Here is a 23,726-nt window from a genome sequence, read left to right as displayed (position 1 = left end):
TTGTAATAAATATGCTGGTTTTATAGCTACTAAGAGAGCACTGAAATGGAATCCTCTGTGACATTGCTTCATTCCCGGGCATGTGTTAGTAAAGTTGTTATGATGCAGAGGTAACAAGATATTTTTTTGGAGGCTTGGATTTACATTAGTGGATTTTCGAGAAAAAATTAAATAATGAAATGTCGGATCATACAACTGCAAACCTTTTAGCCATTACTGATAATTGGCTCATTTGTATGCATTAGTTATGCATTTGTTGATGCCCTCCTTGTGACAGCTTAGTTATGATAAATTAAAAGCAGTGATTGTATAAAATTCCATACTGCCTTTTATCCATGTGTTAGGACCTTGCCTGATGTTTCTGTCACCCTTGTGATGAGTGGTTAGCTTTCGAATAATTTCATTATCTACCTCCTTCCTGATGGCTAACATCGTTTGCATAACAAGCTTATCTGGTTCAAGTTGTGGGCCAGGCCTGTGTACTGATAAAAACCGAGCATGCAGCTTTGGCTAAGCATGCTTTTGACTTCAGTTCTATTTACACAATAATTTTATTTATGCCAAGATTGCCAAACCTGGTCATTGTAGCTTTTTTCATCTCCCATTCCCATCCCTTGAAATGCCACTGTCGCAAGAAGCATTTTTGTTATAAGTGTTCTCTCACGTATTATAGTGGTTTACAACATGCCTGAGCTGGAAGCTTCAATGTGCTTTTGTAGGTAACTCTTTAAACTGTTAAAATAGTAATCATATATTTGTCAGAAATGAAGTCTGTATTTTTAACTATGACTCTACTGCCCGAAGAATTACGATTTTGCAGCAGCATTTTAAAGTCAGATGCATTATTTACAAAATCTGAATGGAGAGAGGGTCAAGATAGTTCTTAGGTTGGTGAATTTATGTTTCTATTCCCAGCATTGTTGACCTTGATTTGAGATGAAGACTGTAATGTGTTGTTCTCATGAGGATTTTTACAATCAGATAGCTAATCTGAGTTAGATATTTTGTTTAAAAAAAATACAGACAAGACACAATTTCAGCCAAGTCATCTCTGGCGGCAGCCTGATTTTGTATTTGGTATCTACTGAGATACGTGCAGCACATATATACTTTTAAAAGGTCAGTAAAATTCTATGTATGCCTGTTTATCTGTACTACTGTAGTTGTACTGTAACTTGGCTGCTCTGCTCATATGTGAGAAAGAATTAATTATCTGTTTATTTTTATCTGCATATTAATAGGCTTACTCTTCCTACAAGGCCGTATAAACAATGACATCAGTTGTTGGAGGATTCGCTCCTAAAAACAATATACTTTCACCTATGTTTATTTCTATGTTGAAATAAAGTATCAGTTTTGAAGACTTCACTCTATTCATTGCCCATGAGTGTTTATGAAGCTTTTTTTTTTTGAATAGCTATAGCATAGATGACATTGCTCTCTTAAGATAACAGTTTGTCTCCACCACCATTTTAGACATACAGGGCTTCAGAATTTGTTCCTAAAATAATACAGGCTATATGTTAAAATAATAAAACCCCCCCACATTCACTACAATTATCTCACATGCTGCAAATAATTTTCTTGGCAGTTTAAACCTTGACTGATCTCTAAGGGTAGATAGAAGAGTTAGTATGTTCTTGAAGCAGAAGGATACAATAACCTTTATTTACATTACGTCACAAAATGGTAATTTTAATTAAAATGAGCAATGGTATCTCCAGAGACAGACATTCTCCTTTTAAATTTATTTAACCAATGATTAGCTATTATGGTTCTTTGAATTAATTAGTCATTCTGGAGCTGGAGGGAATTAAAGAATTAAGAAATTCAGGAAGCACTAAAGTCAAAATGTGAAGTTACAGGATTTATGGTCACATTTATCACCATAATGTAACTTTCATTTTAGCAATGATATTGCAAATACAATACAAACACAACTTTTACTCTTGATAAACTTAATTTTTTGTACTCAATTTAAACACAGCCTCACAAGCTGAATTTCGTATTGATGAGTCTACATTCAGAGTTATTCAATTAATAGAACATAGAACATCTACATTATATAGGTTTTAAGTGCTCCATTTAGATTTAACTTCTCTGAATGCAGATCAAATTTTTTCACAATCTAAGCAATTGTTTAGTGACATTCTGTTCATATTACATCAAGGACATTTTACTGTTTCTGTCACTGAGAACACGATATGCATTTGACATAACTCATTAATTTCAGTGTCTAAGAAGACAAAGAGGTTTGCAGATGTCAGAAAGATACAAATTGTGATGTGTAAGGTTATCACCAAATCTGTAACTTTTTGCATTTTATTCATTGATGTAGACTCTGACAATCTTGTCTACAGATGAACATGAAATACTAAATTGTAGTACCTGACAAAAGATCTCCACCACTTTTGAGTATTGCATGAGATGTTTTTATACAGATGAATAGGCATATGTAATGGATACTATTATCTTCAGCTTTTTAATGAGCAGTTGTAGTAAAAAACTGCAATGTTAGGTAGAGGTGAGAAACTCCCATGCAGGTTTGAAGTCCTGACCCTGTAAAGAATCATGCTAGATTTTACAAATGTCATAGTATCAAGATCTTTCACTCAGTGAAGTATACTGTCGAGTTCCTTACCATTAGTGATAAACACTCATTCTTCCCTTGGTTCCCAAGGTTTGTGGGTTTATTGGCTTGCTGTTCTCAATTGTAAACACTAACAGTATTAAGTATAGTGTAGTGAGAAAGATACGTATCCATGGTGGAGTGACAAGTCTATTTGGGAAGCATTGTCAGTTCTAGGAATAGTATGCTGCATAGGAGATTATAGTATCAGAGAGAGCATGTGAAGTAATTGTCTGATGAGACAAAGTTTCCTTACACCCTTCTTCAAGCTCCTATTGTCATTAAGTACCAGTATTTCAGTTTCTCAAGTAGTCTCTGCCTATTTCTCTTTCACTGGGATGATTTTTAAGCGTAATTCGAAGCTTAGATGCTTCTGGAGCTCTAACGTTATTACCATGTATTAGAAGGAAGGCCTTTTGTAATAGCTAATGTTTGCCATGTCTCTGCTTTACTTGAAAGGAAATATAAAAGCAGGATCTTACCACCTCTTACTACATAGTTTTCACTTCCATAATATTTGGTAAAAGTAAAGACTGAGCATGGCAGAAGGCTGAGGACAGTAAGACAGAAGTGGTAGACATGAACACTAAGATGCCAGGTGGGAAGGAAGGAAGGAAGATGGCAGGAGTGAAGAGAAGTGAAATATATCTGCTGATCTTGTAGTAGTTTTTTTTTAGGGGTGGACTTATTCCTTCCAATTAAATTATTCTAGTTCTCAAAGAAAGGATCGTTCTAGATGATCCGCGTTTGTTTTGGATGCATTTTTTATGGTATGAAAGGCAGAAGTACAGAAATAGGAAAGCAGTAAAAATTGGAGTTGCAAAAAATATAAACCAAATAATAATCCAGCATTTCTGCCTGATAACGGTACCTTTGCATTGGACTGATGAAGCAACAGTAGAATAGTAATGCCTTATTCCTGTCAGTAGATTTTTAAGTCATCTGTGCTTGTAGTATAGAGACAAGAGTTCAATTCCTTCTTTTACAACTGAAGAAACAGAGACAAAGGGCATCTTGCTCAGAGTCACTCAATAACCAGCAGAGAGCTGGGAATGAGACAGTCCAGCATACTTTTAGATTAAGGGAAGCTCTAGGAAGCACAGATGCGCCTGCTGTCCTCTTGTGGGCCACGGGGTACAGGTCAGGTCTGGCACACAGTAATGGGAAGAATGTTGTTACTGCCCGTGGACTCCCAGCTAGTTGAACTAACCTGATCTCATCTGCCCAGGTGTTTGTGAATTACTTCAAGTGAAGACATCATAGCATGGCTGGATTTGGGGTTTCACAGCAGAGGGCATCAGGCAGTCAGGTTAATGGTGTGTGAGAAACTTTTCTGAGCTGCTCTGTGATTATGGTATAGTGGATCTACAATTGCCTTTTTAGTGGCTGTCCTTATTTGCTGGAAAATAGGAAAGAATGCACTAAACACCAAAGGAGAGAAAAATATCTCTGTCCTTAGCTGCCTTTCCAGCTATGACACAAGATGTGAAAGAAATAAACTGTCAGTATCAGACTGTGCTTTCCTTATCTCCTACCTTTTCTGTGCTCAGACTGCCTCAAATCAGCTGCATGCTCTAGTGTCAAAGGGGAATGGATACCTAAGGGAGAATGTTTGGTACAAATGAAAAACATACCCTTTCTAATAAAAAGCTTCAGTTGTAAAATGTTCTGAAGGCTCTTTGTGTTCCTGGGTCTTCAAGGATGAGCCAAAGAAATAGAGCAGACCCATTCCTGGTAAAAGGCTAGAAATCTCCAATTTCATCATACAATAAATAAACGTATTTGATGGTTTTGAGATGCTCCCTAGAATTGTTCTGACTGAATTTCTGTTGTCTCTGGTAAAATTCTAAGGGTTTCAACATGAGCAAAGTCTGAGCAATTCCAAGAGCTGCAAGAGGTACCACTCCATAGAGTTTCCATTGTTTGTTCTCTAAACCATGTATATGAGCCAGAACAAATTGTGTTTACTCAGCCCAAAGGAGGCTGGGAAACCTGTTGTAATTTTTGAAGCTTTAGAAGGGGTAAAGCTATTTACTACAGCTAATTTTACAATTTCAGTGTAAGTGAATATTTGTTAGGTTTCAGATGTGTGCTCTAAATTCCACTATATGGTGCTTGATGTTAAAAATTAAACTGAAAGAAGATTTATTAAGAAAACAGGTGCTGGTGACATTTCGGTGTTAGAGTATTTCTCTCATTGTTAGGGAAGATTAGTAATTTATAGCATTTGCTACCAAAAGGCAGATCAATAAAGATATAAATGTGTTCTGACCATCAGAATTTGTATTATGCACATGATGATTGAGTACTTTACCATAAATTCAGTCTTTCATCCTGGTATCTGATTGTAGCAGAAGGAACAGTAAAATCGTCGTTATTTATCATGGGATGCTGGTTCAAGATAGGAGACAGATTTAACGTATATACAAACCCTTAGTGCTCAGCATTTGCTCCTTCCAAAGGGGCAACTATATATAGCTCTGGAGATAAGGTTATTTGTATCCTGTATGTCCTGTTGAATTAGGACTGAAAACTAAAATGCTGTTGGCAAAGCTGTCACAGTTTTTTAGTTCATTTTTGCAAACGAGTGACCTGAAGCAGTGGGGGATGGGCAGGCCTGGGAGTGAGAAGCAAGGAGGCTTCAGGGAAGCAAGTACATCCCTGCATCATTATTACAAATGTGATTCATGAAATGTCTTTTCTTCTCCACCTCTCTGCTGCGTGTGACTGACCAGTGTCTGCCACAGCTATGTGTGGTACAGAGGCAGGAGGAACGGTCAGTGTGACGGATAGGAACAGAGCATTTTAACCAGTGAAAAACAATCTGAGATTGTTATTTTTTCTTCCTTGACTGGAAAGTTTCTGACCTAATGTACCTGGCCTAGACGATCTTGCTTGTTAATGTCTGTCCTTCCATTTTTCTAAGCAGGAGGGGCAATCCAGTTAGGGTCTTGCTCTTGATTTCATTAATCTTCCACCGTGAAACATCCTTCTGATAGAAGTAGCTGGGAAAGTATGGAGAATTAAAAAAAAAAAAATCTCAGAACCTAGAGACGTCCTTCTCCCTGCTTAGGGAGAGGATCAAGAGAATATGACCTTACTCTTTCTCCTCTCCCTCTGGGAAATCTCCATTCTAGATCCCCAGCTGAGCCATCCCTACCTTTGGGGGTAACCTGGTAACTTTTTTCTGGCATTGGGAGGAGAGGATCTCAGCACCTCAGGATGACCTGAAGTCCTGTTCAAGACCCTGGAAAGCTCTTCTATCCCAATAGGAGAGTGCTGGAAAGATTCCTCACTGCTAGGCAGCAAATGGAACAGCAGGTCCTTGTGCAAGCAGTGAAGTATTTGGAGGGCAGAGGAGAGTGATGTAGAGCTATTCGAGGAGCAGATGATGGGGAGAGCTCCCTGATGGGCCAGGGAGTGGCAGAGAGATAAGGACCAGAGGAGCGGCAATGAGGACTTTAACTATTTGTTGAACAAATCAGAGACTTTATATCTCTCTTGCCCAGAGGCTGTGGTGTGGATTCCCCAGCTCTATATATTATAGAATCTGATATACAGTCATCATTTCTTCCAAATGAAAACCTATACATCTTCTGTGCATGTAGATGATAAACAGTGGCTAGATGTCTGCTTGGGTATTTGGTTTATGAGACAAAATAAGTTCCAGCAATCCTCTGCCAGCAGATGAGAAATCATCAGAAAATGTAGCATGCACAAAATGTAATAATTGAAGAAAACAAAATACTAGAGATAAATTATAATGTAACTAAGATATAAAGGTTGGAGCTGATTGCTTTCTTTATTTTTAAAGAAAGTACTTGTGGCCAAGTGGATCATAATAGATCTGATGAAAGTGGATTTCTGAAAAAAATAACTGCTGCTGCTCTGCTTAGGTTTGGCTGCAATAATGAATGACGTTAGTAATTGTTTTTTATTTCTGAACACACAGGAGATTTAGACCTCATAGTTCTTATGAAATCTATTTCTTTCCATGTATTCATTAGTAAATATTAGCTCATGAATGCTGATAAATATCTCCCCTTTTCAGTCATCTGATTTTCTGCTTGCAAAATAGCAGTTTACACTGTTGGGAGGTAGCAATTCCAGCAATGTTAACATCCAAGTGCAAGCAGCCAGTGAATTTTTAGAGGCCATCTCAGATGGGCCTGTGTGTATGGGAGTCTGCTCTTATCCCCTGCTAATAAATGCTTCATCTTTGCCTGTAATTGTGGCAGAATGGAAACGGTGCTTAGGAGCCTGGCTGTGAGATTGCAGCAAATGGCTGCAACCTATGTTTAATGTAGTGACACTAATGAATTCTCAGAATTAATTTTCAGCTAAGAAACCATAATAGAAGATACTAGAATTTCAAATTAGGTAGTGCATTGACTTTCATCAAGGCAAACATGTACAATGTTTATTTCCTTTTCAATCTCTACCTACTTACCGTTCACATTATTTTAGATCCAAAAAGTAGCAGAACAAATATGATCATATTTTCATCATACCTTATATGAAACCCATCTTGTAGTAGATTTGCTAGTCAATTTGCTCAATGCAAGGCAGTCTCACCACTTTTTTTTTCTTTTTTTTATAATTTCCACGGGCCAAACAATTCAGCTTTATTTTGCAGGTGTATCGCATTTGTTGGTTTTATATGTAATTGCAGCATGGTTGATGTTTTACAGTGCCTATGCTAACTGTCCAAATTGGTCTTAAAGGAATGCTCACATGAGCACCTGGAGATATTTTAGTTTTCTCCTTTCCTCAGAAGCAAATCTTTCAGTGATATGACTTCTTAATATTTTTTTTACTTGCACGATGCTCACCCTGATTTCTGTTGGCTGCATTGAGTAAGAATATTTTCTGATAAGTGACATTATAAAAGCTGTTTTATTACTGTACTCTTCCTCTTTCAAATGTTAATATTACTGGATTTTTGTGTATTACTTCTTGATTTCTTTTTTTCTGGACTTCACATGAAATACATCTCATTACTGAATGTGCTGGCAACATGGGACTCGGGCACCCATATGATTAAGTTTTTCACACATTATAGGTCTATTTCAAGGTGCATATCAGTAGAAAACACTGTGATAATGCTCACCTTCATTCAGGCTTTAGCATCATAAGAGCTGATATTCTATATTAAATGAATTTTTTCTGAAGAACAGTATAGTGTCAATACTGCTTCCAGTGTAGGAGATGATACCTTACTGAACACCTGCAGTGACACTGGCAGTCTAATGCATCATTTTTCACTGGCACATAGGTGGTGACCCAAGAATTGTTATTTTACAGGTAACGGTGAGTAAGAACAGCAGCTGCACACATTCAGTGTGGCACTAAAAGCAACACAGCTGAAATGACAGTGTGTACAAGCAGAGCATGTAAATATACCTCGGAATATTAATAGGTCTTGTCTATATAGAGAGGAATTAGGACAAAGGAATATGCACCAAGAGGAGAAACGTGAGGACTGTCTTTTGAGTGTCATATGACAGCTCTCTGTCCTGCATTCCATCTCAGCAGACCTGGTGATACACCAAATTGGTGCTGAATATCTGAGTATGCACTGAGCCCACAGTACTTACTGTGACTAAGCTGCAAGACGGTTACTGGCACTTGAAACATAATGAGTAATTTCTAGAATTGACTGTGTCAACACTTCTGCTCTGTTTCAGAGAAAAAGGAGAGTGTATATGCCATACACGCTTCAATTTCTTATGGCCTGCCTTGTCTATCTGCTGCTGTGTTCCTAATGTGCTAGGACCTTGCCGTTTGACTTGAGAGATTAAACCAACTTCAGTGGAGATGTCCATTGTCCTGTCAGTCTCCTCCCTGGACCGGAGTAGAAGTACTCACGCAAGTTACAGACATGAATGTAGCAGCTGTCCTTCACACTTGCAGAGCTGTTAGTTACTAGCTCTCTGCTTTGATGTGGCTCTCACTAACCATCTGAAAGGGCTCTGTTCTTCCGATACAGGCACAAGCTTGGCACAACAGTAGGTGTGCTCTGTCTGAGCTTGGAACAGAGACTTTGATCATGTGGATGTGTTTTGTGTCATTAGCTTGGTTGTCTTATGAAACTTTTGTTTCAAGTGAAATCCTAAGTGACCACAGATCCTACTACCAGAGAATGAAGGCTGCAATATAGATGAAACAATATATAAACTTTTATAGTTGTAGAGCAGAAGAGTAGCATGCATTCAAAGTGAATAGTCAGCGGGGGATTGGCAGGAGTATGTTACAGTAGCAAAAGTAATCCTAAGGTAGTCTTCAAGACTACCTCCCTGACAGAACTAACCTATGCTCATTGAAACACCTGCCAGACCCAAACAGCTAGCATTTCAGGCACATGTCTCTATCAGCTAAGAATTTTTTTTCCCTAAAATGTTTTCCTTCCGTCTGTTCTTGTGGGGATTCCTTGATGAATGCAGTATCCTGGACATTTGGATATTTCACCTAAGGGCCGTCTTTACGGAAAAACTTCTCTTGCAACTTCTGGATCTTGTCCATAGAGTGTCTTTGGAGGTGCATTGTTCCAGAGCTCAGAGTAGAATTCATATTAATAACTGCAAACCACCAGGTAAAATATTTGTATGTTCTTCATGCTTTTGGTAAACACAAGATATTCTGTCTGGAACTGTGTCATTTCTTGAAGAGAATCCATTTAAACTCTAATGTTGTTATTATCTGAAAGGTAACTTCCACAGCATTAGGGCCTCTTGTGACAGGACAAGGGGTAATGGTTTTAAACTAAAAGACAGTAGATTCAGACTAGATACAAGGAAGAAATTTTTACAATTAGGGTGGTGAAGCACTGGAACAGGTTGCCTAGAGAGGTGGTAGATGCCTCATCCCTGAGAACATTCAAGGTCAGGTTGGATGGGGCTCCAAGCAACCTCATCTAGTTGAAGATGTCCCTGCTCACTGCAGGGGGGTTGGACTAGATGACCTTTAGAGGTCCCTTCTAACCCAAACCACTCTATGATTCTATGACATAGCTTCACTTGGATTCAGTTATATTGATGAAAAATTCCTGATGTAATCAAATTTAACAAGAAAATTCGTATATTAACAATATAGCATAAATACTACAAATTTGTAATTATTGTTAGAATGGTAAAAATAACATGAGTGCATGAGCTTTTCAGACTGAAATCTCCCCTTCAGATACTTGCCATCAATCTGTGATTTTGTATGCTGCATAGTTTTTTGTTGTTTTGGGTTTTTGTTGCTCTGCCTTCCTGATTAAGTTTAGCTTTCTTTTCAAATGTTTTTTTCCTTTTTCTCAGGAAACATATAAATTTAACCAGGATTGACATGGACCATGTTATCTGGGTGGGTGTATTGACTTTTAAAAACCATGGATCACAAAAGGATAAGGGAGGTGGGGGTAGTTGTCAGAATCTGTTGAAGGCTAATGATGGATCTTTTAATGGGAGGGAAGGACTGGTGTTTATAGCCTTGCAGTCAGAGGGATGGAGATAAAGCAGGTTCTGTTACTTCAGTCTTTCTATCAATCAGGAGGCTACAGTTCTAGCCTATAGCAAAATTCACCAAAATAGTTGTAAAACTGGTAGCACATTCTGCAGACTGTCTTTTCTGGACTAGATGTACCAAGAAGAGGTTGGGAAAATGTTATTCAGGAACGTGAAGTATTAAAGTTATGTTGAAAGATATTTCAGGATCATTTTAAGACCAGACTTTAGGCTTCAGTAAAGTATTTGAGGTGAGGCTAAACTTTAATCATTTGCTAATCTGTTTGGTAGTATTTGGAACCAATTAACGTGTATGATTTTTTTTTAGATGTTATTGCAAATTGTTATTGATACTTAGAATATAGATTATTCTAAAAGGTATTAAAGTTTCATTGCACTTTTGGCTAAAAAGATAACCTTTTTTTGTGATATTTGGCCTTGTTAAGGAAGCACTTCAGGTGTATCACTTAATATCAGAAAATATGAGGTGTAATTGTGAAGTGTGTGATATGAATGCATCTTGTCAAATAAATTCATCTTGGGCTATAACTCACTGAAATGATAGGTGCTGAAAGGCAGATATGTACCGAATTGCAGCATTTCTTTTTCACATTCTCAGATAATGTCAATATTATTATTTCAGCAAGATAAACAGAATACTTTAATATAAAGAATTAGAGGGTACTTTAAAGCAGTCTAATCCTGTTAGATCATTCTTCTGTTTGGACTGTATTATTTAAGTTTTATTGTACAGAAAAGAATTCAACTTTAATCATAGCTTCCTCAATTTTATATCTCAAGTATATAAATTAGCATGATACTTTATTTTATGCTCATCTAATAGGATATATCTCTTTACTCATTACTAGATCACCTGTTCCTATCACAGACAGAAATTTGGTACCCTGGCTAGCATTTAATTCTGATTCATACTTTTCTCTTCCAGTCTGAATGATGTAGGTTTGCAGAATTTTCTATGATTCTTGTGCTAACACTTATCGTAGCAATATAGAAGATCTACCTGAAACATTCATTTTGAAAACAAAACAAAGCCCTATATCAAATTGTTCGGACTAGTGTTGTATCACAGGTTTCACTTGTGGTTTTTATTAGGCTATATCCTGCGGTTCTTCATCAAAACTCTTATCAGAGAATAGGTAGAAAATTTAAGTGAATTACGTGTTGTCTGTTCATCTTAGGTTATGTTTAATGTGTATTAACTGTACAGCACTTACAAGATATGATGCCATTTTTTCATAGTAAGCTAGTTACAGTTAAAAAGAGAGATTAAATAAGCTCAAATTCACAGCCTTTATGCTAGTATACTTGTAGGGTGAATTCACTTAGTTAAGTATTTTATGCTAGATTTATTCCAATGTAAAGGAAGAGTCTTGTTGCATGCTGAGGAACTCAAATTTGTGGAAAAAGAAACTACTGTACAATAATAGCGACACATAAGCCAACTCAAATCATCCCATAATGAAGAAACATAATTGCCTGAGACCATTATTTCTCTGTCACAGGTGTCTTATCAAGGATTTTGAAAAACGTCCTTCAGTCACACACCTTTTGGAGCATCCGTTTATTAAACAAGTACATGGTAAAGATATGTCTCTGCAAAAACAGCTGGCTGAGCTCATTCAAGAACAACAGCAGCTAGGCTCCACAGCCAGAACAAGGTACTGTACAACATATATGCTGCAGCCCTCCTTCCCCACACTAATCCTGGAAGCACAGTTTGAAACTTCAAATGCATAGACATTTACTGTTTCAAATGATCATATTAATGCATTGACTAGCAATATTGTTAGCAGTAAGTGCTGCATGCCATGTGAATGCAAGAGACATATTTTCCCATTGATACTTCTTAAAGCTAATTTGATCAGCCATAATGCCACCTTCTTAGCCTTCTTTCTCCCACTGAACTCTGTTCTATATGTAGTCAGTTTTGGCTCAGTCACAGAGACACTAATAATTCCAGAATGTTCCAGTTTGTGGAAATACATATTGGCATGATGAAAAATTATATCATATTTCGGTAGCAGATCTTTAAAAATACAATTGTGAACAACGATGTGACTACTAGAAAAGGTTAAGAACAGAACACTTTAAAGTTTGCGTTTTGGTTGGATACTGTAAGAAGGCTATTCAGTGCTTACAGTAATTGTTTTGTCTATAGTTTAGTAGTAACTGCTATTTTTCATTCAGCCTAGTAATTAGTTTTAAAATGTGCTTAAAAAGCAATGAAAGTTTATCAGTGGCAGTGGGATTTTTTACTTTCGAGGCTGATTGTAAATATGTCTTAGTTTAGTTGTTGTCCAGAGGGTGGCAGAATTTTACCGTTTCAAAAGAGAATTAAATGCAAATGAACACACCTTCCCAAGCTCAGCAATCATTCTGTAATATGAAATTTGTCTAGAGTGAGATAAGCTCTGACCCATTATTATAAACAAACACCTACTAATGTTGATGAAGAAAATTAAATGTCGTGATTCATAAGTCATAAACATGTATATACTTACATGCCGTAAGACTCTAGCTTAAATGCTAAAAGCCCAAACAAAAATGTGTAAGTTAAAATAAAGGAATAGCTGTAAGTACAGTTTCAAGGTGAAGTTGACTTCTGTGGTGGTGTTTGTTTTTGGTTTTGGTTTTGTTTTTTTTCGGAAAAATATACCAGGAAGTGCTTACTGTGGGTGAGGGAGCTATGCCAGAGTTACAGAAGTTTCTGCTGTATCTAGGCTCCTAGACAGACACCACCACCCCTGCCATGTAACACCTCACAGTTCACATTGCCTACACCTGTGGGTTGGCTGGCCCAAAAGGTATCAGTTTTCCCAGCTGTTGACCAAATTGAAGATGTAGACAGGGTGAAAAGATCCTTGTGCTAAGAGGAGCTCTGAAATGGATTCCTCATGGTATTCCAACACATTCTTCTGGGATCTATCTCTGTAATGTGGAGTGAGAAGGAATAAAGACCAAGACAGCATTTCTTTCCCCCAGCCTTTCCATGTGTTAACTGGGAGTGCTGTGACAGATAAGCTTCTGCACCTTGGAACGTAGGAAGGATTTTGCTTCCCAGCACCCTGAGTATGAATCAGTGCTCACCTAAAGGAGTTTAACTCTTTGTCCATCCTGTCACCACCTAACCCATCTTAAGTATTTTGTTTGACAAGGGTGATTATTTGCAACTTGTGTGCAGTAGCACCTGCAGATTGTGGTGGTGAAGGGGACTCTATTGCAATGGGTTTAGTCCTAATCTTATCCTCCCTACCACTCTAAGTTCTATTATTTTTCCTGGTGCCCCCAAATTTACTTGGCCAACTAGTCCCAGGTTCTCTGTTCCAGGTTGTTATCTGACCCATCTTTCCCATCAGTCTCCATTCACTGTTCATTCTGTTTGGCCTTAAGGCGTTGTTCTCCTGTTAGTCAGCTTGTTGTGTCTTCTTCCTCTACCACTCCAATAGTTTCTGTTTCTAATCTTCACCTTCTTCAGCAAGTCCTAATCCGGGTTCTTCTATTTTTCCAGCCATTTCTCTGTTCTTGGTGTTCCTCCTCACCTCACCTCATAATGTAGCTCACAGTCCTCCTCTTCTTTCTCATCACAGAATTCAGCTTTCCCAGGCCTGTTATAGTTTCTCTTCTACTCTTAAAGCTCTACTCTCAGCAGACTCTTTGTACTCATATTATTCTTCCCTGGACTCTCGGTTTGCTTTTAGCCACGCCTCTGAATTATGTGACTTCTTCCTATGCCAGTGAATGATAAGGGGGGAGACATAATTAGGCTGCTGGAGAAATAGTCATCTTTACCTTCACTTTGAACCCAGTGAACCTTGCTATTGGCTTCACTTTGAAGCCAATGGGCCTAACTGTTATTAAAGAATGTCTTTCTGATTATTGTAGCCTTATGCTATGATATCCTTACTTGTTTTTTGAAGCACCAGCCCCCTTTGATGAGAGCTGAGAGCATGCTCAATGAGGACAAAAATTTAGTGATCATTTACTGTTGAAATCTGCAACATATTGTTCAGAATGAAGAAGTGCTGATTTTCCAAATATTTGAAACTTGATCAAATTGGTGCAAAATATCAAGTCTGTGGGCCAGACAGTTAATATTGGACTACAAACATAAGATTATTACAAGAGAACCAACCACCAGGAGCATCTAATTATAATTTTCCCCAGAGGCATAGACATAGTCTCGTAATAGTAAAGCGCTTGGCTCTGTAATAGGGAGATAGTAACCCCTAGGAAAACTGGTACCAATTAAAAGCCTTTAAAAACTCTGTAATACACTTATAAAATAATTTTCAATACAGAATTTGACATACAGAAGAACACATGACCGGATGGTACTATAAAAAATTTTACTGGCATTCATTTGTGGTGATCTGTAGAAGTCATCTGAATGTATAACCACTGCTTCAAAGTAAATAGGCCAATTAAAACCCATGTTGAGTAAAACTTTTCTATTATGCCATTGGATATATGTGCATGCTTTTTCTGTTTATTGATGTGCCCATGACAGGTAGAATGAAATGTGCATTAATTCCCTGGTGTTGAGATAAAGAAAAGTAGATGCCCTTTTTTTGGGAATACAGCGACACTACAGATCCGTCATTTAGAAGATAAGTAAAAGAAAATGCTCTCCCATTTATACTGCCATAGAACTCTTGGAGCACTGGCTTAAAATTTCCAGAAACTGGAAAATCATCAGGATGCTGATGTTAACAGCACTTCTACTATGAGGGAACCCAGGAAGTCACTGGTGATGACAACTAATCAGGAGGTATCTGGGTTTTGTTTCATTTGAAAGTCTTCCAGTATCAGTGCTTTGCATTTGCATCTTTTGATTCTTTACTGTCTCAGCACCTGTGTTTTTTTAATAGGATTCTCTTTCCAATTGAGCCATGCCAGTTTTGCCTATTTTGGGACGTCACTTAAGGTCATTGTGCTTTGAGAGCAAGCCTGCAGACTAGAAAGTCAGTACTACTGATTTAGAGGGTATGATGGAGAGATGTGGAGAGCTGACCTAGCAGTTCACTGCTACTGAAAAAAATGGCTTTTTTCTCTCATTTTCCACAGCTCTCAGCAACAAGCTCCTGACACTGTTTTTATTGCAGCTCCGGTGCTAGTCAAAACCTCCTGAGCTAGAGCTTCTAAAGTAAGAGAAAAAAAACTAAGCCAGCAGAAACACACAGATAATTTTCTACTGTGTTTAGTGATTGCAGAGGGGTGCCTCAACTGGTATAGCTGAAGTAAAGGAGAGAATACTTCACATGATCAGGAATAAGGAGAGGGGTAGAAAGAAGCAAGCTGTCCCCTTTTCTCAGGATCATGTGGATCAACCTCTGGAGCCACAGACTGAAACATCTCCTTAATTCAGTTTCTTTCATTCTTCATTTATAAACTTCTTTGTGCGTAGTACAGCTAAGCTTAACTTCAGCACAGTTCTTCATACCTCTGAACTGAAGGGACACTTCATTGTCTTTGCTGAGCTCAAAGGAACCTAATAATGCACACATTTGTTGCTATCGTCAGTTGCTGACATGCATTGTTGTCACTTTGCCATGAGATAACTTACTAGAGAGCTTTATACTCTATTATTTCCTTTAGGTTAAAAATTAATAATAAAAAGAAAAGGTTTATGGTAGTAAAAGATGACTTTTAAAATGAAAAAAAAATAAAATCTGCTTTTTTTACTGAAAAAGATGCTCTTTGAAGCTTTTCCACCAGCTTTATTTTTCCTTAAATTATTTTTATCAGTAAGATGCAGATATCTCCTATCCTTATGCAAAGAGGTGTTTTCAGATTCAGAAAACCCAGCCAGGGTACCCCTCTTTCCACACTTGTAATGAGGAAGAAAGTTCTTTTTTCATCTGTTGGCATTTTTTAGACGGAAATCCTTGAGTTTTTCCATGGTCTTGAGTGAAGCTGAAATTTCAGCATCAGCACTCCTATCCTGCATTGCCTGTTTCTTATATTCTCATGGCGAAAAACTTTGTGAGAAAGTCCAATGTCATGGCTGTGTAAGGATGAGCTCTGGGTATTATCTTTACCTCTTCTCCATATCCCTTTTATAAGCTATCAATTAACTATGTATATGCTTTGTGTGATTTCTAACAATACCAGGGCATAAATGCTAATTAACAACAATATACTTTTCGTTAACAGTTTTGCCATAGAAGCAGTTATATGAAGTTTAATTTTAAGAAGTGTATTTGGTGCTAAATAGTCCACTAGTTCTATTTTTATAGAATTTCTTTAATCCTTAAAAAATAGAGGTTAGTACATCAGAATTTTACTTCACATGTATTTGTTCCAGCAAGGCTGAATTTTTCTTTCCCATCTGTTCTAATGTCAAATACATCGTTACTTTTTAATATGTGGATACTGATTTGTAGTTCGTCTTGGGAGCCAGAGCACTCTTATTCCCATCAATATATAGCTGCCTCTAGGCAGCAAGCATTTCTTAAAATCAGAGAGGATGCTGTCCCAGGCTCTCACTCAGGTTTTTTTTTTTACTTTACCAGTCCTGTCTTTACACAAGGACTGTGAAATGCTTTCAGGTTATTCAAATAGTGTCCTCGTGTATAATAACATTATGAGAACAAGAAATGTAATTAATTCCTAAAGACTTGTGCCTCATGTAGCATTAAATTGTAGAACTGGGAAAAAAAGTAGGAATCTAAGTTACAGTGAGGTGTGGACAACAGAACATGCAAACATTGGTCAAGAATGATAAGCAGAATTATAAAAATGTTTTTGGTACAGTAATAATAACTGATTGTTGATAAAGACTTTGTGGCTAATTCTCTGTTCTCTAAGTAAAGAAGGATGCACAAGTCAAGTTGATAATGATCATGCTGTATTTCAGGGATAAGCTCTTCAAGATAGAGATTCATGCAATTGCACGTCAGTAAAATACCAAGAATGTTTAAGTACCCTCTGAATTATAATACAAAGACAGATTTGTGTTTTATTCTTCATTCTCTCTCTGAATTACTGTGCAACCTCTGTTATATCACTTACCCTCAATATTTCTCTGTTCTTCCACTTATGAAATGGCTATTAATAGCTTTACTTAATGCGTTATTCCAACAAAAAATAGACAGCAGTTTGTCTGAGGCAGGAAGTTTGTCTTTTACTTGTTCTATAAAGCCATACTATACTTTTGGTCACTGTAAACCTGTTAATGAAGAGAAACATGCATGACACCTGAAGTTCTAGCCATTTTTTCTTTCATTTTTTCTGCCCTAGATTCTGGGAAGACTCTAGGCAAAGATACATTACAGATTATGGATATTGTTAATTCTCACTTAACAGTAAACATTTGGTCTGTTTATGTAGATTATATTTTTGTTAAACAGTGTTTGAGTGTGTTTGATAATCCATTAAGGGAGATTATAAGAGAGCGCTGTTCACTTTCCAAATGCGCCTTTTGATCTCTTGAACTCATTCGTGCGGTCAGTTGCTTTCTTGATTCATAGGACAAGAGATTCCAACATCCAGGCTGATTGCCAGCCTGCTGAAGGAAGAAGTCAGAAGGGATTTAGTCTGTTTCCTAGTACTCCTAAATGTTAAATGACTCTTTGTGCTGTCTACGTTGGCAAAATATACTGCAAAAAGTGGCATGTTCTCTGGAGTTTGTTTATAAACATCAAATAATATCCCCGTTTTTTTGTCCCTGTCAGGACTTAATCTAAACCTGGCAAAGCTGGCAGCTGGTTCAGTGTTGAAAAAGTTGAAAAACATTTGTCAAAACTTCCAAAGTCCTTTAAGCTAGGCAGTATCTCAAGTTCCATAAATAATGTTTAAAAATACCATGGAGCTTGTCATGGAGACATTTAAAATGGAAACTCAAATTTGGAACCCCAATATTCTGTCTATTGTCCCAGCCCTTCCTTGCATAAATTTTGATGATAAAATCTTCCATCCTTTAGGAAGATTTTCTCAAAAAAGTAAACTTTCAATTTTATTCCATAAAAAATATATATATATATATATACATAAAATATTTTACTAGCTTGTGAGTAGAAGTAATGGAAAACTGGAGGATTTTTACTGTTCAGCTGAAGATTTGAAAAGCACTGACCATCAGCAAAAGTGAATGAAATGAAAATGTTCTGGGGGATTTTTCCCTCTTGGAATGTACAATAATTAAGAAATTACCTATTATGAACAATCTTAAAATGACAGGTTGCTCTATCCAGTGTGGCGTGCAGGAGAAAATCTAAAAAAGCAAAGTCACAAGAGCATGTGAGATGGAGAAATTCAAATTTAGTAGCAGATCTATTAGCTGCCTTTTGACTGTGGTGGAGGAGCAGAACATCAAGGAGGAAAATACATGATTAAAAGCTTAGCATTGGAAACAGGGAAGAAGAGTCTTCACAGAATGTGTTCTAAAAATTTTGCCCTTGGTAATATTCTTATAAGCCATCATTCAAAATTTTAGATACTGTGGGTCCCTGTGTGGCATTTGTCTGTTCTTTAGGGTGAGTTAATGTGGGTCAGCTATCTGAAATGCAGTAGATAAGTCTATAATAATTTTAAGGCAACAAAAATATTTAATAATCACCAGTTGCCATCTACATTTATTTTGTTAGCCCTGTCTATCAAATGTCACAGTAGCTGAAGTTGAGCAAAACCATGGTCTTCTGTATTTCCTCAAGAGATTAATAATTCCTGGCCTGAAAATTCTATCATTGATTTGATGTTTGAGGGTTAATGTTGATCAAGTATCAAATGGTTTTGGTCATATGGTTCAAAGTGGTAGTTTCCCACTTATCAGCAGCTTTGAAGAGGCCAACTCCAGACATGGCTCATGCTTCTCTTGGATGTTTTCCTACAGTCTGGGTAGCTTATGTTCCTGTCTGTAAATAGGGCTCTTCATAGGAATCAACCAGAAAAGGTCTTCTGCTGACCTTTGGTTTCAGTTTTTAAAAGAACGAAAAAACTTCCGCGTTTGCGTGGATAATGCTTTAAACAAGTTTACTGTGGACAGTAAAGAGTTCAGAGTTTACTGTTTTGGGTCATGCTGGGTCAGTGTGCTACTGCTGGTCACCATTTAGAAGTTTGTTTCTGTAGTGGGGAACAGACAGTTATGAAACCTTGCATTTTGAAGGATAAAACGCAAATCTGTATATCAGGAAGAACCAAACTTGAAGAAACCTTGAAAAAAAAAAAAAGAAAAAAAAGGAAAAAAAAAAAGCAAAAAGAGATCTAAGCGTCTAATAGTTTGAGAAGGGCAGGTGTGTTCAGGCTACCTGGTCAGATATTAGGATGAGACTACGGTGGCTTGGCAGCTTCCCCCTACTTATTAGCCAGCTGGATTGCAGCAGCAGTCCATCCAAGGAAGTAATTCTTACAACCAGATCTCTAGCTTCTCTGCCAGCTCACATTTCGTTTTGAAAGCAATTAACTACAAGGAACTTGATTGTATCCAGCTGGTAATTTCCTTTGGACTCAGAGATAATAACAGAAACAGAACCAGAAATAGTCCTCTGATGCTATACACAATGTAATTTAATGCAATTCTTCTAGCCTTCATCTATATGAATATTAGGCAAATGAATTAAAAACATTTTTTTCTTCTTTATTTCTGTTTTTAATTGAAAAGCCACTGTGGCCCCCAAAGTGATCCTTGGTCTGGTTATAGTGTATGTGTTTTTACTGGAGATTGTACAGATTTTTGTTATAGCTGCAGCATTTATATTGTAATTAAGGCTGTGTCAGTGTCTCTATTATGACCTTGCTTCAACAAATTACTCCAGGCTGAAACTTGATGTACAGGAGCAAAATTCACTCTTTGCAATACACAGGAAATAGGCTGTGTTTTTCTGTGTGGCAGCAGCACCCTCTCCACTCTTCTTTTCTTTCTCATTGTGTTTAGTATTTTTCTTGTAGATCTCAGTTTGGGTGCAATTCATTTGAAAATTGGCAATAATGTAAAGAACGACAAGTACAGAAACAGTTTTTCGTATATGAGTCCTAGGAAAAAAAAAAAACAGGAAATGTAAATGCTTAACTGCACCAAGAGGCCAAAGTAAAGGTACTCATAAAAGAATGTTAGATGTGCAGGGGAGAGAGATGAGAGAGAAAGCGTCCCAATGAACATAAAAATTCTTGGTCTCTGCTGCTTTCTTCCTCAGCAAGATGACTTTTCAATCTAGAAATTGATGTGGTTCATTTAGCTTTTCCTTCCCCATCATCAGCTTGATACCGGGGTCATACGAGCATATAGCTATTTACAATGCACTTGTATTACTATGGCTGCTGTCTAGTACAAAAAGAGGTTATTGTCTTTCAAACTATCTCTTCCCCACAAGTAGAACAAATGAATGCTTCCCACCCTCTTCATGAAATTCTTCTCCCAAGGGAGAAATGCTTCTCACCCTTTGCTCCTCCTCCAAAATCCAGGAAAACTCTGTCCCTTCCAGCTGTTCCTGCCTGATAAAAAGGCAAAGGGAAGGTGCTTGGGAGGATAGAAACTTTTTCAACAGACAGTGCTCATCACGAGCGTTCTGGAATAAACCTAATGCTGCTCTTCAGGTTTAATAAGGTTAGCTACGTTGAGTGTCTGGCCCTTTACACCACTTTTGTCAGTGAAGAGACTACATTCTCCAGGGAATGATTCAGAACATTGCTGGAACCTTAAGGCACATAACCTAACACCTTTCATTTTCCTTTTGCTTAGCATTTGTACATTTTATATGTCATCAGAAAGGAAGGGTAATTGAAAAAATGGCTGTTAATTCTACTTTTTATGCAAAAAATATACTGACAATTATTTCTCCAATTAAGAGTGTTTTCTTCTGTTTTTTAAGAATTTTTTTAAAAAATATTTTAAAAGCAGATTGTATTTGTGATGTAAAATTGTGGAAATAATTAAAGTTTACTGTCTATATTCTTCTTTCCCATTCTCTCAATGTATCTGCAACACATGAGGTCAGTAGAAAACTAAAGAGGCCAGCAGGAGATTTTAAACTAATGTGATGTTATGCTCCTAATATCCTCTTCCTAATCATGTACTTAGGAAAATGAGTTAAGCACAAGAAAATATATGCGCAAAGGTATATATGTTTTACTTATATTTGACTAAGACCAGTTTCTTATCTGTTTACATAGTGTTAAAAAACTCCTTTTCAGATAAAAAAAAAAATTATTTGTTTATCACTTAAGGAGAAGAAATGGCAGGAGTTTAATACACAATCAGATAACAGATTAGTTTACAAAGCCACTCTGCAATTAGAGATGTTTAGGTTTGAATGTGCCCTCCTTCAGCCTCCTTCCTGCACCTCTGGTAGATACATCCGTGCTTCCAGCTTGTTACAATTTAATGTTGTGGCTACGATGGTTTGCTCCAGGAAGAAAAAGCTTCATAGATGAGTTATGTTAGCTATAATGTCTAACCATTGCTTTATTAGTTACATCTCCATGAAGTAAAGCAACTGTTAAAATATTTGCTTCATTTGTAGACTGAGGAGTGCTCCCATCTCTAAATTATTCACATTATTTACAACAGCATTTTTCTCTGTAGTGAAGATGTTGAATTCTGGTTTGAAACGGAAACAACAGTTAGAAAAAACAGTAGTACATTAGGCCGCTTACATGCATTCTTACTCCTTTGAGGATCTAACTTCTCAGCAAAGTATAATGTTCTTGAATATAACGACTGCTTAAAAACAAAAGCCAAAAAGAACCCACCACCTAATCAAACATCTGAAAATGGAAAATTTAACTGAATGGAACTTTGAACAAATTCATGTGATCTCCATGCTGCCCACTGAAAGTAATACCCACTGTAACAATTTTTCTTTCATAGCTGCTTATTTGTGTTCTCCTTCTTTCATTTCTTCATATGTACAACATCAAGCAAAATACCATCTCTGGGAATGTAGGATGTAAAATGTAAGTGGGACTGTCAGCAAAACCTGCTATGTTCCTGCTATTTTATTTCCTAACTGACAAAACATTTTGCACAGTTGTATTTAGTTACAGTTCAAATAAACCATTATAGCATAGTTTTCCAGAACTCATAGAGTAGCCAAAAGTAAATAAGGAAAATGATTAAAAATAAACCTAAAATATTAGGATCTTTAAACATGATTTGCGATTATCAGTGAAGCTGTACTCATAGCTTAAAACTCTTCTCGTCCTTCCTCTTTGTTAGAGGCTTTTTCTGCAATGATTCTGATGATTTAATAGCTCTTGGATATGAAAACTTTCTCTTTAGTGAATGAGAGCTGACTAGGTTCAGATGTAGAAGTGTACATAAAGGGGAAAAAAGCAAAAGCCTCAAAGCTTATTTTTGAAACGGGATTCCATGAGTATATGAAGATATGGTTAAAGAAAAAAAGACCTGCTACATCTTCACATTAACCTTCAACATTATAGATGAACAGTGTTTCCAGCCAAGTCACAGTACCATTCCGTTAGTCCTTGATATAATATTTAGAGTTGTTTCAGGATGTGTGATCATGTGATTTCTACTTGCTACGTGGCAACCAATGCAGAAACAGTCTGTCAGGGACTGTCATTGAGGATCAATGCTAAATGTTACTCAGCAGGATGCAGACTGTATCTTGGTGGGTGTTCTCATACTATGCTTTGATTATGTTTGTTGTAAAGAAAAGCCTAGTTGTGCTTATAGCATTCATATTTCACCTCCTCCATGGAAGATATATTACAGCCTCTTGATTTGTCCCTGTTTCAACGAGATGGGTTGTTTAAAAACATATACACAGCATATTCCTTCAATATAATCTGATTATGAAGGGATTATGTGACAGTTTGTCTCTGGTGCTTATTGTGTGGCTTAAATCTCTGAGGACAAGCTGACTCAACATCCATACAATTTAGAGTCTGATGGCAGCTGTGGTTCAGAAGTGTTGTTTTGGGCCAGATCTAGGGTCATCTGGGGAGGCGCTTTGGCATACACCAAGGTAACAGAAGGATTTTATACTGCTTATTGCTTCTTGTGACTTCGTTAGATGACAATACTATGGGCTGGGTATGCGGGGGGAAGATTTAATTAAACAGAGTGGTAGTTTATTAACTTAGAGAAGGGAAGGGAAAGGAGGGATATTTTTTTTCTACTGTGTGATTGGGGAGTAGTAAGTCTACAGATAAATCTTCATCTCTGAGCATTGATAAATAGATAGGTTTATATATCGTGAAAGAGAAAACAGATATTAAACTGGACAGCAAGCTGACCTATTGCTTTTATAAAAAGATATTTCAAGTAAAAATATGTATTTCAGAGAGCGTGTCTGTGTTTTTTGCATGACAGAAACACTCACCCATGACTTCCTATTGCCTCTTAATGTTTGCTGTCTTTGATACAGTTTTATAACACTGGTGCTCTACTAACAAACTTCCAGGCATGAACGAATACATACTAGAAGACCTTACCATGTGGATGGAGCTGACAAATACTGTCTAGATGACGATCTGGTAAATCTAGAAGTTCTAGATGAGGTACTGTCTGAGTAGCAGTTTCTGACAATTGTGCCTCACGTTGTGCCTGTTTCTGCTTTTTAGGCTTCTTTTAACAGAATGAGAAGAGTTCCTTCTTGCAAGCGTTTGTCTCACCATAGAAAAGGAATTGT

The 23,726-nt window shown here is 37.1% G+C and overlaps 1 protein-coding gene across 1 annotated transcript in view; it reads left to right on the top strand.

Moving 5' to 3' along the window:
* The window catches only part of MYO3B (myosin IIIB), a 195,586-nt gene that overhangs the window by 63,713 nt on the left and 108,147 nt on the right, over positions 1-23,726 (top strand). The window contains exons 9-10 of the mRNA XM_068408068.1: positions 11,640-11,795; positions 23,499-23,595. Of these exons, the coding sequence (XP_068264169.1) occupies positions 11,640-11,795; positions 23,499-23,595 (253 nt within the window). The remainder of the gene's footprint in view (positions 1-11,639; positions 11,796-23,498; positions 23,596-23,726) is intronic.

This window comes from Nyctibius grandis, chromosome 9 (assembly GCF_013368605.1).
Source record: "Nyctibius grandis isolate bNycGra1 chromosome 9, bNycGra1.pri, whole genome shotgun sequence".
NCBI classification, from domain to species: domain Eukaryota; kingdom Metazoa; phylum Chordata; class Aves; order Nyctibiiformes; family Nyctibiidae; genus Nyctibius; species Nyctibius grandis.
Note: the sequence above shows the minus strand (reverse complement) of the source record. Positions and strands in the feature narration are given on the sequence as shown.